General features: G+C 41.9%; 1 protein-coding gene across 1 annotated transcript; it reads left to right on the forward strand.

The window, feature by feature from the left end:
• The first annotated feature begins 2820 nt into the window (after positions 1-2820).
• Positions 2821-15756, forward strand: EXOC1L (exocyst complex component 1 like). The gene is made up of 3 exons (XM_030565514.1): positions 2821-2941; positions 8868-8998; positions 15493-15756. The coding sequence occupies exons 1-3, from the start codon at positions 2821-2823 to the stop codon at positions 15754-15756; spliced, it is 516 nt and encodes a 171-aa protein (XP_030421374.1).
• The last annotated feature ends 3292 nt before the right edge of the window (positions 15757-19048 follow it).

The raw sequence follows: 19048 nt of genomic DNA on the forward strand, positions 1-19048 counted from the left end.
CAGGGGGTTGGACTAGGATGACCTTCTGAGGTCCCTTCCAACCCTGTATTATTCTATGATTTCTATGATTCTAAACAATTCAAATGTTGTGGTTGTTAGCCACATACTTACCCCATATTTAGGCAGTTTATTGTTAAAGCACACTGTTTTACACTAGCATAAACTTCATTGAAGTAACTCCCAATTTACACCAGAGGAAGCAAGAGCAGAATTAGGCTCTGAGAATGTAAAAGCCTATAAGTCAGTGACTACATCTTATTTCATGTCAGTGAACCCCAGATATATCTATGATGCTACGTAGATTAATAAAAACAAAACTATTTTTTGAAAAAATACTCTTCAGCTTCATAGCTCACCTGCAAGATCCTCATTCAGGAGTCCCTTAGGCCAGAGGCAAAAATCAATGGTATTACTATGGATTTATATCATACTAATGAGATCACACTCTGGTGTCATTTTTCCTTGCAACAGTTAGTGACGTTAGAAGCACAGCAAACCCGCAGAAGAGAGAAGCTGTTACAATCAACATTATTTTCCAAACTAAAATTAAAGCCTCAGTGCACAGGGGAAGAAGAGCTAAGCATCTCTCACCAGGCAACAAAGATGTGTTGACAAGAAGCAGCACCAACATGATTCAGACAGGAAAGAGGGACAGTCACTTGGCAAGTTAAAAGTTTAAAATGTATTCTAGAAATATGGCAGCTAAAGACACTGACTTCATTTAAGAAAAGTGAATGAAAATGTTGCCATTGAGTTTGCCAAAGTTGAAAAATGTTAAATTAACATCCATAGATGCAATCTATATACAGGGAAGAAGAAGTGGGGGATGATCCTTTGTAAGGAAAGTATTTACTAAGGTAGTTGAGATAAAATTGGCTGTAAGTAGTAAAATGATTTGGGTGAGAATACAAGAAACGAAAAATAAATGAAGCGCTTAAATACCATGTTGATGGATGTGAAATGAAATAATTGCAACAGCACAGCTTCTACAGGCATCTAAGAATGGGAGAAAATCAAAGGTTGGAACATTCTATTGCAGGTTTTGAAATTAAGGGATACTGTACTGCTGAGGAACCTTATGGAAACATCTGCTGGCTGACAAGCATAGTTAACCATAGGTTATAAGCATGGCCATACCTGTTATGTATTCTGCTTCCAAAAGGGTATTTAACACTTCAGAGGATGGCTTCCTCTTTCTCCAAAAAAATGCATCTGGCCAATTGTGAGTAGTGTTATATGAGGATAGGCAGATTATTTCCCAGCTCAAGCAGGTAATCAGTTTATAGAAGCATGAGGTATAGCTATCTCATAATGGCAGATATTATTATTGGTCATAAAGCTGTCCGATCTCTTTAAAAGGTCTTGTTAACTATTTGACTTGATAGCCTCCTGAAGAAGTAGCTTGTACAGGTTGCGACAGCTGTATAAAGAACTGTAGCTTCTGTTTGGTTGTAATGGTCTACCTTTTAGTTTGTTCAATTGTCCCTGCGACTCCTGCTGTTCTCAAGGACAACAGGATAGGGCAGATCTGATCAGTTTGCAACCTGCCTTCAGAGCTTTGCAAATCTCAAGTAAAACTCTCTGCTTCCAAATAAAAAATACTTTGCAATATCTTCTCAATTACACGATTCTGTGCAAAAGTAATGACTTGATAGCTTCACATAAGTTGTACTATTAAATGAGAGGTTTCAGAGTAGCAGCCCTGTTAGTCTGTATCTGCAAAAAGAACATGAGTACTTGTGGCTCCTTAGAGACTAACAAATTTATTTGAGCACAAGCTTTCCTGGGCTACAGCCCACTTCATCAGATGCATAAAATGAGAGTTTCACACGTACATATTACTGACGGGAATAGAGCCGTTTGTTAGTTCATTAAAAGTAGGGTTTTTTTTTTCAGTTGCTAGACCAAAAAGGCATCATATCTGAGCAAAACCATCTATTCAAATTGCTATTAAAAATCCATGACACCTTTAGATTGAAATTAGCCTACAAAGAAGTTTATAACCTCTGCAAACAGAGGTTGATAATGACAGATTTGTCACACCTTTAATTGGACATGAGAGCTGATTTAATTTTGAAGACAAGGGAAGGAGGAGAAGGATGTGAGAACGTGAAAAGGTGTCTCACAAGACACCACAGTGATTGCTGCAAACACCTTGTGTGATAAGGAAGGGGTTAGTTTGGAGGATCAGATTTCCAAATAATAGGCCAGATTCACCCTGGTGAAAATCTGGACCTGGGCTAATGCTGAAGCTACTTTTCGGTCTGGAGCCAAGAGCTGGCTGGCACTTTGCTCTGAAGCAACGCACGCAGACCTGTGGGGAAAGTTAAGTGTTCGGCAGCCGCGCTACTGTAGGAGAGGAGGGAGGGAGAGGGTGGGTAGACAGCCCCGCTTCTGCCTTTCCTCTTGCCAGTGGTAATATTCTTAATGGAAGATGATCCCAATCGATACCTTCAGTCAGCTGTTAACTGATGGGTATAATGGAATCAAACCGAGGTCGTGCGGCTTTATTGAAGGTTTGATATTAAAAATGCCTGTGCAGGGTAACAGCCCGGGGGCTATATATGTCTGCAACACCCATATGGACGAGTATGTCCCCCACACCACTAAACTCTGGACAAGCCGCAGGGAGTCAGTGCTGGGCGCGAGTGGCGGCAAGCGGCTGCTCTTGTCAGGAGGCTGGGAAGTTGGAGGTTTGTCTGAGGCCCGATCGGGGTGTCTACAGAGACCGAGACCTCCAGGCACCTGCTCGGGAGCCACGAAACGGGGCTGCAAGGGACCCAGAGAGAGTCAGCATCAGCCTCTCCTGCCGCGAAGGAAATGTCCTCGCTGGTGAAGGAGGACTTGCAAAAGAAGCTGTTTCAGCCCCTGGGGCAGAGCCTGCGGAAGTTCATAGAGATCGAGTGCTCAGCCCACGACAGGTTTTACCTCTGTGCCGCAGGTAACGCAGGGGCTGCGGGGGCAGGTGTGTCGGTCTCTAGGAAGGAGCCTCGCGCTCAGTGAGCAAGCGGCGGGCTCGCCCTCTCCCATGCGCCTCCGGGCTCCCGCTGAGCCTGCGAACGATGCTGGGTCCTGCTGCGGGCCCAGCTCGGGCCGATTTGCGTTGGTCACTAATTGCATTCCAACATCTGCATTGCACATCAGGCTCTTACATTGGTGGCAACGGTGCCAGGCGCTGGAGGGGAACGTTTGCCTTAATTTTGTGACTCAGGGGAGTCTTCCTGCAGCACGCTGGCCTGGCACCTGACCTTGCACTTTCCCGTTTCATGGATCCTGGGCTACTTGCATGTGGCATGTGCATGGTACTGGACTGATGAAGAACTATTTTGAAGTTGTATTCAGAGGGCTCTAATGCAAGTTCTTTCCCCGTGGCGGTCTGGACAACTGTCCTTACTTGTCCTCAGGTGGGAATAGCGAGGTGGGGGTGAGAGGGGACGCCGGTGCACTGGACTCTTAGGAAGTGCTGCTCCTCTCGGAAAGGTTTTTAACTAATGATCCTGCGTCCAACTTAGCCTTTGGCCTAGTGTAATTGAAACAAACGCAGGGTGCTTGTTTTGATATTAAACCAAGTGTAGATACAAGCAAAGAAGATGCTTCGTGAGACCTTGTGGCTCTTTTCTTGGTGAAATGTAACTGACAGCTCTTTGCTTCGCTGCGTGCCAGGCTCCTAACCTTCAACCCGAGTAGACTGATTGCTCGGGCCTCGTTGCTTTATGTTGGCTGTTGACACGAATATAGCCTACATTTTACGATCATGCCCGCGCCGCTGTCCGTTGTCTGACGGATCTTCCTTTGTTAAACCGAAGCTTAACGCGCCGCTTTCATTCATTCACAGTATGTGCAGCAGGTTAAATTGCACAGTAAGAAGGATCCGAGATTTCCACATGAGGATGTTTAGGAATAGCCTATGGCCCAAGCACACTGTGTGTGGTAAGAAAGCGAGTGACAGTATAGAACAGTAACTGGATGAGATAGCCCCTTAGCCACATCCGTTTTCCAAATGCATTGCTGAGATTGGATACAAACTGTCACACAGCGCGGAGAGAAGGGGGAGAATAAAATTTGCCGCCCTGTGTTATAGCTGCCAGGGCATCCCCACTGAAATCAATGGTTTGAACAAGAAAAGCGTAAATCAGTGAAGATGTTGGTTCTATGATGTTGGGCAATAATATATATAGGGCTTGATCCTGCACGATTAAATGCGGGCATAACTCCCATTGACTTCAGTGGGAATGTTGCCCGAATAAAAAGTAGCGGAGCCTGAGAGATTGTATTTGATATAAGTGACGAGCAACTAACCTGCAACACTTCCTCCCTCTGTAGTTAATGGCATTAAATGGGTTGGAATCTTTTGGGACAGGCGAGTATGTTGCCAGATTGCTGTCTGCTGTCAGTCTCAATCAAGCAGTTCCTTTGCAGTCTTCAAATGTGGACATGCATAAAGCAAGGGGAGTCTGAAACCATTAGCCTTGTCTGAAGCGTCTCTGTTTCTCATTTGTATCGAGTTCAGGGCATTTCCTTGTCTACCGCTTTGCTGAGAATCCCAGCACTTTTGCAAAGTTGTAGCCAACATATTTAGGAATTTGAAAATAGGGTTAGAAAAGAGTATGCATTTTTTTCCTACTTCAGACCAGTTTTGAAAAGCACCAGATACATAGTTGTTTATAATACACAAAGAAATGAGATAGTCAATACAAAATGTTAGAAAACTATTCACACTTTGCAAACATATTTAATTGCCTTTAAAAGACTAATGCTATTTTATAATAGTAATTGTATTTTTATAACCATAACATTCTTCAGTAAACATTTGTTCTCTTCCTCTTTTTTTAGTGTGTTGTTTAGTGTTTGCAGTCCCCATCCCCTCATTGTGTTTAAGTATAGTTTCTTGTTATTCATTGCCTGAAGTACATCTTTGTTTAAACCAAGAAATTGTGAATGTTTATCACTATAATAAAGTAAGATTGTTCAGGGTGGCACAACCTTATTACTAGAATATTTACAAAAAATGCATTTCAAATGTGTCTGCTATATAACTTTATTAAAAAGACATTGACAAATATCACCTAGTAAAATACATTTAGAAATCAATGAGATTGTATTGTTTTTATACCACTGAAAGCTTTTCAGACTTAGGGAATTTATAAATATTATGATTAGTAAGTAGAAGTGAACATTACTTTCCACTCCCTTTTTCTTCTTCAAGTTCAAACCATGTGCTACATATGGGCTTCAGGAATTTTTGTGAAGGTTGATAGTTTGTACAACTATGACAAATATCAATTTTTTAAAATCAGATTAAAGTTATGTTACAGAACATTTAAAGGGAAAAGAGCAAAAGCACCTTCTGAAATATTTGAGTGTTGTTTTCATAGAATAAAAAGAACAAACCAGTGAAGAAATCATCTAAACAAATTCACCTAATGGAGACTCTCTGCAGACATAATGGAAAATATTCTGAAATTTAACAATGGAGAGTGAGTGCGTGTGTGCGCATGTGTGTATGAGAGAGAAAAAAACCCACTCTAACATAGTTGGGTAAGTAGTGGGCACAGGGTAAATCTGATCCTGAAAGTTGGTGAGTACCCTCCAATTCCTACTGTAGTCAACGGGAGTTCAAGTTGCTCAGCACCTTGCACGATATAGTCCAGGGGTAGGCAACCTATGGCACGGGTGCTGAAGGCAGCACGCGAGCTAATTTGCAGTGGCACTCACACTGCCTAGGTCCTGGCCACCGGTCCGGGGGGCTCTGCATTTTATTTAATCTTAAATGACGCTTCTTAAACATTTTAAAAACTTTATTTACTTTACATACAACAATAGTTTAGTTATATAATATAGACTTTTAGAAAGAGACCTTCTAAGAATGTTAAAATGTATTACCGGCACGCAAAACCTTAAATTAGAGTGAATGAATGAAGACTCGGCACACCACTTCTGAAAGGTTGCCAACCCCTGATATAGTCCTTAATCCTGATCTAAACAGCTCTTTCTATTCCTGGAAGTTTCTCGAATAGAGCCTCTCAGTTATATCAAATAAGGTCAGAATGGGTGGTGGCTCTGTGCAGTATCCATAAGGGATTAGGAGGAAAGGAGCCCAAACTTGTTTTACTTTTTACTAACTTTTCTGGGAGGAGGGATAGCTCAGTGGCAGGGGTGGCTCCAGGCCCCAGCACGCCAAGCGCGTGTTTGGGGCGGAAAGCCGCGGGAGGCCTTCTGCCGGAAGGCGCCTGCAGGAGGTCCACCGAACCCACAGGACCAGCGGACCCTCCGCAGGCAAACCGCTGGAGGCAGCCAGCCTGCTATGCTTGGGGCAGCAAAATCCCTAGAGCTGCCTCTGCTCAGTAGTTTGAGCATTAGCCTGCTAAACCCCCTTTAGGAGGCCACTTAGGGATCTGGGGCAAAATCAGTACTTGGTCCTGCTAGTGACAACAGGGGGCTGGACTCAATTACCTTTCAAGGTCACTTCCAGCTCTAGGAGATAGGATATCTCCATTAATTTATTTTTAAAAAATTCTGTGAACTCTGAAAACAGGTTGGTATTTTTGTGCATTTAGAAGAGGTACAAATATCTTTTAAAACAAAATTGTTACTGTTTTAATATCATTTAAATACAGACATGTTTTCTAATTCTTCACAAGTGGCAAGTATATATTCTAGCTGCACAATTAGCTGTAAGATCAAAACATTCTAACTAAAATCTTATCCTTTCAATAGTAGTCTCAAATTATTCTTCCTGGTTAACCTGTATTACACCTGTCAATAGCTTGTAAGAAAGAGAAATATTGTAAATAACCAAATATTTGCATAGATGCAAACAGAAACCTTTAGGAGACTATCCCATTTAAAGCTATACTACAATAAAACGACAATGTGGGTAGAGAAATGCTGCTGTTTCCATGTCATATTCCCTCTTCACTTTCATAGTAGCAAATGGTAAAATTCTGGAATGAGGAAATTATGTACTCTCCTACACTGAATTACTAAACAACCCAATTAGTGGCAAAACTGAAATGTAGAGATGTCTAGCCATTTTTACCAACTGCGTTTTGATGTGGTTAGGAGGGATTGCAATGACATCTTAATATCGTCCATTGGAAAACACAAGCATCCCCAAACTACAATTCTTTTTCTTCTGTAAAACACTCCAGGAAACAACTTAAACAATCCAAGGCACTATAATGTCTCTCCTCTCCCCCAAGAAGAAATTTCAAGCCTAATTTAAATGGGAAATCTGAGAAATGCTGATGTTACACAATTTTTGTCATGGGAGTATGAAGAATAGGAACTTGGATAACCTAAACTACCAGAAAGTGAGGACATATTTTATATGAGCTAGGACTTCACTATTTCTAGTGCTGTTTCTTAACACATGTTCTTGTCAGATGTCATACGATTTCAACTCCTAGTTGGAGTCTAGAGCCGAGCACTAGAAAAAGCAGTAATTAGTTGGGTTTCCCAACAGACAGGGCCAGGAAGAAAAAAAAGCAAGCCACCCTGTTTTACTGTGCATTTGCAGGAAAAACTATATCCAGTGTATTTGTTGGTTTGGGTTTGTCTGTCTCTGTATTTCAGGGTGAAATATGGGCTTGACCCAGTAAACCCTTGCGCATGGGAGTTATTCTTACAGGCATAATCCCTCTTCTGTAAATGGAGTTATACACCTTAGCAAGATCAGGCCCTACCCTTGTTTTTATTTTAAATCTGTTTCTATTATTTTTTTAAATACAGTAAAATGATTGACAAAAAGCATAAAACTTCCTCCACAGGGACTACCAATTTCTTGCTGGCAAGGCAAAAGAAATTTGGATAGGAAGAAGTTATTGCCAGATGATGTCCAGGAATTCCATTTTAAAAAAATACTGTGCCCTTGAAGTATGCTGTGCCTCTAGTACTGGTCTTCACCCTTTTTCTACAGCTTTCTACTCTCACACCAGACCACTCCCGCAAAGGGTATGTGCTGATGTCTAGTGGTGAAGTCAGGCTGCAGCTGCAGGGGAAGCACGGTTTTGGAGTGCTATGCTGAAGAAGCAGGCCGTTAGGTTAGAGGTGTACAACTTCTCAGGAGGGTGCCAGTGTTACAAATCTCTGTGTGAAGCCATAGACACCATCTGACAATTAAAAAAGAGAAAATAAAATAAACCTACCTAATATAGGTGTTCAAATTCCAGTGTTTTCCTCACTAATTAGCATGTATATTCCATGATACTGATCTCCTTTTCAGTGCTTAACGCAATTAATTACTATTGATGAGGATTATGAAGAGTTTTTCTATCCTTCTTTCACTTACTCCCTATTAGCAGAAGATAATCACAGATAAGTTGGAACTTCAAGTAGTATTTCTTAAATACTACATGTTGTTTTTGTTTTGTATTATACTAATATTTTATAGGAAAACACAGATCTTCCATTCATGGGAAGTATACAAACATTAATATAAATGCCCAGACTCAGAACTGATTTTGGTCACAGTCCATCAGCTCAGTGGACCTTTGCATGTGCATGGTACACAACTGAAGTAACTAGGATTCCAGACACGAGGGTCTACTTGCACAGATCTAAAGGCTGGATCTGGGCCTTAATGAGTGTATTCTTTAGTAAACCCAATAACAAAGCTTTCCCACAAACAAGATTCACCTTTATAGGCTGGGTCAGGCTGAAAAAAAAGCATCTATTAAAAGCAAATAGACTTTATTGGGCTGCAAACATTGGGCTAAATTCTGCTCGCTGTGCAAACAAACCCATCAAGTTTCATATAGCTCTAGTTTTTAAACTACTCTTTAAAATACAGCTTGATGAAGTATTTTATTTTCAGATATTTTGGAAAGCAATTGTCTGTTTTTGTAAACTAGTTTTTTGTCTTGCAGTGACTAAAGGTGGAGAAGTAGAAATATCTATGGTGAAACACTTTAGAATAGATCTGGATGAGAAATATGAAATGGCTGAGAAGTGGTTTTTGAAAGATCTGGAGATGATTGATGGAAAAGAAGCGGACACTGTAAGTGCTGTATTTTACTGTAAGTTTCTATTAACACAATGCATTTATGTTACAATTTGTGGCATAACAGATGAGGTGCAGTTTACTAAGAAAGCAGATTCTGTGAAAAAAAAATAAAAAGATGGCATAATGAGGATACAGATTTATCATTTGTCCGACTCCAGATCACATTTGCTCTGCTTACAATAATTTTTTTTGTCAGTTCTGTAAACTCTGCTTAGATATGAGAGTCAAGATGACCTATTTCTTGTTTGTATGTCATTGTAGTAATAGACAGAGCTGGCTCTAGGTTTTTTGCTGCCCCAAGCATTGTGCCGCCCCACACATGTGCTTGCTTAGCTGGTGCCTAGAGCAGGTCCTCGTAATAGAGATTATCCAAGTCACTTTTTGACTTCAACTACACCAGTGTAAATCTGGAGTAATTCAGTAGATTAACATTGGTGTAACTAAAAGGAAAATTAACTCAATGTCTTCAGTTGAGTTGCTTACATATAACTGAGGGCAGGATGTTTGAACTTGGAATAACCCGAGTAAAGATGAGGAAAATTCCAGAGTTTCAACTTGCAGAACTTTATATAAATTCTACAGAATGTGGCATCAAAATTATTCCTATCAGTGGAAGCAGCAGCTGGGGATTCTGCCCCGTTAGCTCACAAATTCTGAGGTCCCCATGGCTCTCAGCAGATTTTCAGGATGCAAGAGCATCTGCCTACTGTTGTGCTGCCAGAGAATCCCCAAACCATGCCTAGTCCCTGAACATTCCCAAGTGTTGCAGAGTGGAGAAGTAAGTGTACAGAAGGGAGCCTACACCTATAGATAAGGAATGGGAACATGGACCTTAAACTAACAAATCTGTTGATTTAATCTTGCTTTTTCAAAATTAAAAACACTAAAATAGTGTTTATATACAAACCTGCACCAGTTTAACTAAATCAGTTTTAAAAGATTAAGTCCATGTGCACCTAAACAAGGCCTAAGACACTTAACTTTTAGTGATTTACTCTTTTTAAATAGATGTAGTGACCATACACTATTTTATTACACTGGAACTTTCCCATGAAAACCCCCACAGATATAATGAAAAAGAGGTAGACCCCAAAACATGGAGCTAGCTACTGCATTCCCATGAACTGCAATCGTGAAATATTTGGGACCAAATCTTGCTCACATTACTTGGTTTCTCTGACTGTTTTTCATGAGTAAACAGGATCTATATATCTTTGGTACTTATACAACCCTCATCACTAATCTGAGCACCAGCCAATCTTTTAATGTATTTATCTTCACAACACCTCAGTAAGTTGGTGAAGTACTATTATCCCCATTTTAAGATACAGAACTGAGGCACAGAGAAGCTAAGTGACTTGCCCAAGATCACACGCAAAGTGTGTGTGGCAGACTAGGGAGATCCAGGTTTAATTTCTAAGTTCTAGCCTAGTGCCCTAATCACTGGACCTGTGGCTAAAGGATTCAAATCAGAGTAGTAATTCATGTTAACTATGGAAGGGGCAAAATTGGCAGTAAAAACAGACATCAGAACAAATCTAGAGACAGAATTAAATTAAATTTTACAGAAGATGAAGGTGAATTGAGGAAAATACCTTATTGCATTTACAATACAAGATTTTAATAGACATTCAGCCAAATGAATATAAACCAATTTTCATCCAAGAAAAACAAACCTTGGTCTGAATCATTCACCCCCCAAAATTGTCTCTCTTCACACCTATCTCCCTCAATGGAATGCTAAATTGTATTATACTGTTCAGCCACTAGATGGCTCTGTGTGTGAAATACAGTACTTCCTTTACAACGGGTCGGCAACCTCTGGCATGTGGCTTTGGTGACGAATGTGCTGGCTGCGGCTTCCTGTCACCCCCACCTGCCTGGAACAGTGAACCGCAGGCAGTGAGAGCCGCAATCGGCCGAACCTGCCAATGCGGCAGGTAAACAAACTGGCCCGGCCTGCCAAGGTGCTTACCCTGGCGAACTGCGTGCCAGAGGTTACCAATCCCTGGTTTAAACAAACCTCAGCCATACCTGGCAGAGCATTAAAGGATCTTATGATGAACATACCTTGTGTTTAAAGGCAAGCTGTACAGCCAGTCCAATGCTGATACAGAACATGACATGGTGTCAGAAGTAAACTAAGAATAGAAACAGAAGGGAAAAGGCAACAAAGGTTGCAAACAGAAGAAACAAAGCAAAAAAGGTTGCACGATCTCATCAGCGTGCCACTCTTCAATGCCCTAGAGAACTTCAGCTTCAACAAACCTTCAGAATGGACAGACTGGAGATAATATTTTGCAAGATTTTGCATGACAACCAAGCTGAACAAAGAAACTGGAGCTATACAGATATTGTCTTTAATTTATGCTATGAGGAAGCAAGCAGAGCATATCTTTAAATCTTTTGACTTTACTGAAAATAGTCAAAGATAACTGTGAAAGGGTTCTGACTATGTTTGATGCATACTCTATACCTCATAGAAATGTTTAAGAAAGAGCATGTTTTCAACAGGGAATTCAAGAACCAGGGGAAAATGTGGAAAGTTTTATAAAAGCTCTGCGTACATTGTCTGAAAACTGATTTTAGGGAAGGCAAGACGTGAAAATATCAGAGACACACTGTGGAGTGGGGCGGCTGCCCCACTCCATGAGAAAAAGGGCTGGAACAGGCCAGAGATGCTGTGCAGACCAACAGCCAGTCAGCAAAGGCCTGTGGAGAGCCAATCAGGGCTGGGTTTGGCCCCATATAAAGGCTGCCTAGCAGAGGAGACTAGCAAGGGGGGAGGACTGGCTCCTGAGGTAAGGAGTCAAGTATCGGGGTAGCCGTGTTAGTTTGTATCCACAAAAAACAACACGGAATCCAGTGGCACCTTAAAGACTAACAGATTTATTTGGGCATAAGCTTTCGTGGTTAAAAAACCCACTTCTTCAGATGCATAGAGTGAAAGTTACAGATGCCTGTAAGGAGGAAGCACCTTGGACAGAGCAGTGCTGGGCAGGCTTGAGGGCGCAGAGGAGAGCTCTGGCCCAGTTACCTGCCAGCAGGGCTGGCGCTACCATTTAGGCAGCCTAGGCAATCACCTAGGGCGCCAGAATAATTGGTGGGCACCTTTGCCGGAGGGGGCGGCAGGTGGCTCTGGTGAAGCTGCCACAGTGGTGCCTGCGGAGGGTCCGCTGGTCCGCGGCTCTGGTGGAGCTGCCGCAGTCATGCCTGCAGACGGTCGGCTGCTCATGCGGCTCCGGTGGACCGCCCGCAGGCACGACTGCGGCAGCTCCACCGGAGCCATGGAGCATCGGACCCTCTGCAGGCACCACTGTGGCAGCTCCACCAGAGCCGCGGGACCAGTGCGCAGGGCGGCGAAATTGCCGTGAGCCTAGGGTGCTCAAACCCCTAGCTCCGGTCCTGCCTGCTAGGATACGGCCCCTGATAAAAGGGTTGAGAAGGTGAATGGGGCCAAAGGGGAGGTGTCCTAGGGAAGATAGGTGTACAGGAGGGGAGAGAAGGAGGGCAGAGAGAGGCTGCTGCTAGAGGGTCCTTGGGTCAGGACCCAGAGTAGAGGGTGTGCCTGGGTCCCTCCTTTCCCCCCCCTTGCACTGCACCTGGCCACGGAGGAGTGTGGCAGAGATAGACTGCAACTTGCCCCTGAGGTGAGGAGCTAGACTTTGGGGTTGTGGCTGGCCACCTGAGGCAGGTGCAAGCCAAAGGACTGATGTTAACCCCCCCCTCCCCTGGAAGGGGGTGAGAATGGAGTAGTGGACACTGCCAGAGGGCAGTGTCCTAAAGCAGATGCCTCTGAGCAGGGAATAACGCGGGTCCCAAACCAGCAGAGCAGACAACGGGTAAGACACCATGCGCAGAGGGTGCTCCACAGCTGACAAGAGCTAATTCCTGGCGCAACCAGCAGGAGGTGCCAGCGGTGATGAGTCCTGATCCCGTTACAGACTGGTAATTGGGTTAACAGATAAAAACTTTTCACAGCAGTTACAACTGCAGAGAGATTTAACCCTAGCCACAGCTATACAGATAGCAAAACAGTCAGAATTAGTCAAACAGAACAAAAGGCAGGAGCAACTTGAAAAGCCTGAAACTAGCCTAGAAGCTATAACAGACACTTGAGTGCTTCAAAATGGATTGCCTGAGGACTCACTCAATGATTTTTTCAGGGACTGAGGTGAGGCTGACCGATCTGTAGTTCCCCAGATTCTCCTTCTTCCCTTTTTTTAAAGATGGGCACTCTGGTTGCCTTTTTCCAATTGTTCAGCGTGCCTAGGATCAAAGACTAACAACCTTCTCAGCTGCAATATGGCAGCCCTTACGGGCTAGTGAAAGAAATGGGAAGAAATTGATGATGGATATGATAATAGGGGACTTTTGAAAGGAGATCCAGTACAAATCAACTTAAAAGACAATGCTGAACCTTACAGTATACAAACATACCTACCAAAGAGACCTTGGAAGAAACTCGATGCAGATTTATGCAAATTCAGAGGACATCATTATCTGGTCAGAGTGGATTGTTTTTCCAGGTATATAGAAATAATGCACTTGAAAGAAATAACATGTCATAGTGTTACTAAGAAATTGAAATTATCTTCTGATCACTTCAGTATTCCAGAAAAACTAATGACAGACAACAGATTACAATTCACTGCAGCAGAATGTAAGTCATTCTGAATGAAATACGATTTTGATCATATTATTAGCAGCCCACATTACCCACAAGCAAAAGGAGATGCTAAGAAAGCTGTACACATGGCCAAGAAAATCCTACAGCAGGAAGATCCATTCCTTGTTCTTCTGAGTAACAGATCAATGCCAACAGCAGCTACTGGATGCAGTCCAGCAAAACTCCTGATGGGAAGACAACTCAGGTTCTATCTCCAACATGACCAGACATGAAGAAAGTAGCCCAATAGGATAAAAAGGCTAAAAAAGCTTATAAACACTTTTACAACAGATATCATTTGGTTAGAGAGCTGTCAGGTCTACCACCTGGCAACCATGTTTTTGTCTAATTGGATGGAGATAAGGGATGGACAACTCCAGCTGCTGTAAAGGAAAAAATTCAGCGCCACGATCATATGTGATTGACACCAATAGCAGAGAGTTCAGCAAAAACTGTCAACATCTACAGTTTGTTCCTCAGAAAGAACACTCAGATTCCAAACTGACCAGAGACAGTCATTGCAACTAGCTAGATGAACGAGTTGTTATGTGTTAGGTCATGTAATTAGAAATTCAACACATTTCAGAGATACTTAACAGACAGATCCATACTGAAAATCAAAGAGTGTGACAGTATAAATATTGTAAGTGGTGGGAATGTAGAACTTAAAGGGGGAGATGCAGTGAAATGCTAAATTGTATTTTACTGTTTAGTCACTAGGGGTGTATGTGTGTGTAAAATACCTTATTTAAACAAATCTCAGCCATACCTGGCAAAGCCTGAAAGGATTTTGTGATGAACACATCTGGTGTGTATATGCAAGCTCTGTAGCTCATCCATGTCTGATACAAGAACATGATACTCCTCTCATGCCCATGACGGGGTAGGGTCAGTCACATCCCCCTTCCCATACTTTGAGTACTTCATGCTCTCTCGGTGTTTATCGTAAATCTGGGTGAATGAGGCTAGGGGATGGAGGACATGTGCAACCACTCCCAGCCCCTCCTGGATCCATGCAGCTTAGGCCAAAAAAATAACAATTTAGGGCTGATTTATCTTTACTCTCTTCACATCCCAGAGCTCCCACAGAAGGACTTGCTCATAACATGGCTACACTGAACTCCATTTCCATAATGCAATGATGTGAGGGAGCTATCCCCTGAGGGAATCCTCCCAGAGATTTCCTATTCCTGAACCTTCTCCCACAGATTTTTTTCGTAGGAGAGTATGATCAAGGCCTGTCTTATTTCTGATGAAAAAACATTTAATCATAAAGTCATTAACATTAGGATAAATGTTCATAATAAACTACAGCTAATGACATTCACAAAGTTTAATTTAACAGGTTTCATTTTAAAGTCATTGTTAGCATTAAGCAAGTAGAGGAGCCAGTAAACATAGATATCTGCAATATAAGCAAAAAAGGCAATACTCTTAATTTGATAGGGGAATTTATTTATAATAGGAGATAAGTGCTCTTCATACAGTACATTTTGGACAATGTTACAGTCCTGCACATTTTTAAATTGTCGTAAGTTGTAGTGTGTTCATTTGGTCAAATCCTGAAACCCGTGCTCACATCACTGAGAGTTATACCTGATTAAAGACTACTGTTTTAGGGCATTCTTGGTAAAAATTTAAGAGTCACCCCTGTAGGAATGTCTGTGGATTGTGGAAATATTTCTGAAGTCCAGTGCTAATATTTTATGAATCCATTATAGTGAGACAAAGACTACAAGGTGGCTAAGCATAAAACAATAAATGTTGCTGTTCCAGTGCCTATAAAGCTAGTAATTTCATTCTCTCTCCATTTTTTTAGGATAATCCATATTTTGACATGCACTTTGAGAAGGTCTACAGTTGGGAAGCATATAGCTGTGCATCTAAATATGCCTTTGCTCGAACATTAAACAAATTGAATTACATGTACCTTAAAAAGGACTTGAAGATTGTCAACTTTGATATAACCTACATACATGATGATTCACTCTGGTCATCCAACAATGGGGATTGTTTAGTACTTATGAAGATATGCTTCTATGCCTCCAACCTTTTGTGTCTGTCCCTGTGTCCTATGCCATAAAGATGGATTTTATAACAATAAGGTGACTAGCTGACTTCCAGTGCCAGATTTCAACAAATCATCTGATATAAAAGATAAGTGATATGCAGTATTTGCTATTTAATTTTACATATCAGCCAAAACCAGAAACCTCATTTTTATATAGACAATGAACTGTTTCTTTCAGTAAGATCCCAACCATGCGAACACTTACACACCAGCCTTCATACAGGTAGTGCCACACCCAGCTGCAGTTACATGCAGGCTCTCTGTCCAGCCCCTGCAATGAACTGACAACGGAAAGGCTACAGCTAAGGCAACTCCCCAGGCACGCACCCCCTCTGGAATATAAACGCAAAAATTATACCATCTTGCACTGCACAGGGAACTATACAGAGTAAGCTCATAAAGTTCGCCCCTCCCTCAGTGTGGAGAGGAATATGCAATAGCCTTTGCCCATTGAGCTAAGATTCCCACACACGTCACTCCAACACATTGGTTTAGATAAAGCAAAAACAAGTTTAACTACAAAATATAGATTTAAGGGATAGCAAACAGATCAAAGCAGATTACCTAGCAAATAAAAACAAACTAAGCCAAATATACTAGGTAGACTGGATATGAATTAGCAGATTCTCACTGTAAGAGATGATACAAGCAGGTTGCAGATTCTTAAGGGGCAAGCTGCACTTGCTTGGTTCCCAAACCAGTCTGCGGAAAAATACTGACATCCCAAGATGGAGTCCACAGACATGTGATCTGGTCACATGTCCTTGTACAGAGCCATAGCAGCTATTACTTGGAGGCTGTCTGTAGCATTCTCAGGAAGGTTCCCCAGGTGGGAGATAAGCTTCTCCTAAGGCCTATTGTTCTTTCCTAATGGCCCATTGCCCTGAGTGGGCCCTTCCCCACCCACTATCTAGACTGAAAGCATCTTGTCTAGTGGGCATTATCCAGGGGTAACTACATTTGAAATACAGATACATAGTCAATATTCATAACTTCAGATAAAAATGAAATATGCATACAAATAGGATAATCATATTCAGCAAATCATAATGTTTCCAATTATACCTCACATGATTTATCTTGCATAAAATGCATCATAATTATGCTATAACCCTATCATAATAATATCACTATGAAAAATATGGGGTGCATTGTCACTGTGGGGAAACACGTGTCTATTATACATTTTTTACAGAGTGTCAAATACTTTTTCATTTTTAACTTCCATCCCTTCTGGTACCCTCTTAAAAATTTAAAGTTAATATTTCCTGATTAATTCTGCCTCTTTCTATTTGGCAAACTTGTTGGGGTTCCCCATCCCTTTTTTGAGCACAAGTGAACACAAATATTTTCTTTTTGTTCACATCATTTTCTGTGAATCAACTTTGAAGCTAACCTAGTTTGGGGAACACAGTTTAACATCTACACTTTCTTCAGCTCTGGAGCAACTGTGACACTGGATGGGAAGAGCTCTGAGTTCCTACAGAGTATTCTTTCCCAGGTGTTGGACTGTTGGGTCTTGCGGAAATGCTCAGGATCCAAATGACCATCATATTTGGGGGCAGAGACCTTGGGGATTTTTCGCCTTCCTCTGCTATATGCAGGGGCGGCTCTATGTATTTTGCCACCCCAAGCACGGCAGTCAGTCTGCTTTTGGTGGCAGGCCTGCGGGAGGTCCGCTGGTAATGCGAATTCGGTGGCACGCCCGTGGGAGGTCTGCCGGTCTCACACCTTCGGCGTACCCGCCGCTGAATTGCCGACCGAAGCCGTGGGAAACAGCGGACTCCTGCAGGCACTGTCACCGAAGGCAGCCTGACTGCGCCCTCATGGCAACCGACAGGCTGTCCCCCGCGGCTTGCCACCCAAGGCATGTGCTTAGTATGCTGGCGCCTGGAGCCGCCCCTGGTTATATGGAGCCCAGGTCACTTGCAAGTTGCAACTAGAATAAATGGTGAATTCTCTGTAACTTTAAGTCTTTAAAGAGGACTTCAGTAATTCAGCCAGAAATTATGGGTCTATACAGGAGGTGGGTGAGTGAGGTTTTGTGGCCTGCAATGTGTAGGAGGTCAGACTAGATTATCATGATGGTCCCTTCTGGTGTTAAAGTCTATGAACAGTGGATCCTATATAAACCATGGCTATTGTTTACAGTTTCTTTGTAAGAGAGTGAGATCTTTAACATATATTTAGTTAGAATTCAGAGAACAATTTTCCCCAGATTCTAACAATTTTTCAGCATGTTACTTAAATGCATATTAATTAATGCCTTTGATTAAATGTAACAATTTAAATAATTGGGTGGCTTTTTAAAAAGTGTTCGGCATTGGCCTACCTCTGCTTCTATTCAAGTCAATTGTTTTACCATTGAGTTCAGCACTGGCCTAATTGCTCCCACTGAGTGCTTTTGAAATCTTTCTCATAGCAAATATTAAGAACTGGATTGTAACCCTACAATTCAGCATCAGTAAAGGATAATTCATAGCTGTATTGCCCCAGGAGCAAGGTCACAGAAGCAGAATCACAATCGGGTTTCTGCTTCCCCTTTGTTCCAGGGGAAGTAATCTGCAGCCATCTTTTTGCTAGCCCTCCTGATCAACATTTCCAAATTAATTCCAGAGAGATATGGGGTGCAAGGCCCTGGAGGGAGGGTTTGGCTACCAGGGTGGGAGGCCTCTCCATGCCACTGTATACTTTTCTACTAATCATACACATCTTTAGAAATACTATTGCCAATAGATAAGGTGGGATCTTTAATATGACTATGGCTACTACATTAAATCTGTATTTTGTAAAAATAATTACACTCTGGATTCACTGATTCTTCCCACCAACTAAGAGCTAAAGTTAAATTAAATCTATATATAAGGTTGTTAATTTCAATTTATTTTAATCCTTTACTATTACTCTAATGCTGATTTTGTAAACATATGGCGGGGAGAAATCTTTATATTAAACTTTCTATTATAAAAGCACCTGCTTTGGGGTCTGGATCGGTAGGACTACGAAAACTGGCTCTTTTCCAAGAGCATCAGAACCCCCAGGGAATTTCTGGTTTGAAATCTGGAGTGGGGAAGAAGGACTTGACGATGGAGGAAATACCCCAAACCTGTTATAGAATCTCCCAAACCTCAAGAGATCATCAAGTCCAGCCCCCTGTACTGATGAAGGACCAAGTAAACCTTGTTTGTCCAACCTCTTCTTCAAAACCTCAGTGATGGAGATTTCAAACTCCCTTAGAAGCCTATTCCAGATTTTAATTACTCTTGTAGTTAGAAGGTTTTTCTGAATATCTAACCTAGATCTC

This window comes from Gopherus evgoodei, chromosome 5, assembly GCF_007399415.2.
Source record: "Gopherus evgoodei ecotype Sinaloan lineage chromosome 5, rGopEvg1_v1.p, whole genome shotgun sequence".
Taxonomy (NCBI): domain Eukaryota; kingdom Metazoa; phylum Chordata; order Testudines; family Testudinidae; genus Gopherus; species Gopherus evgoodei.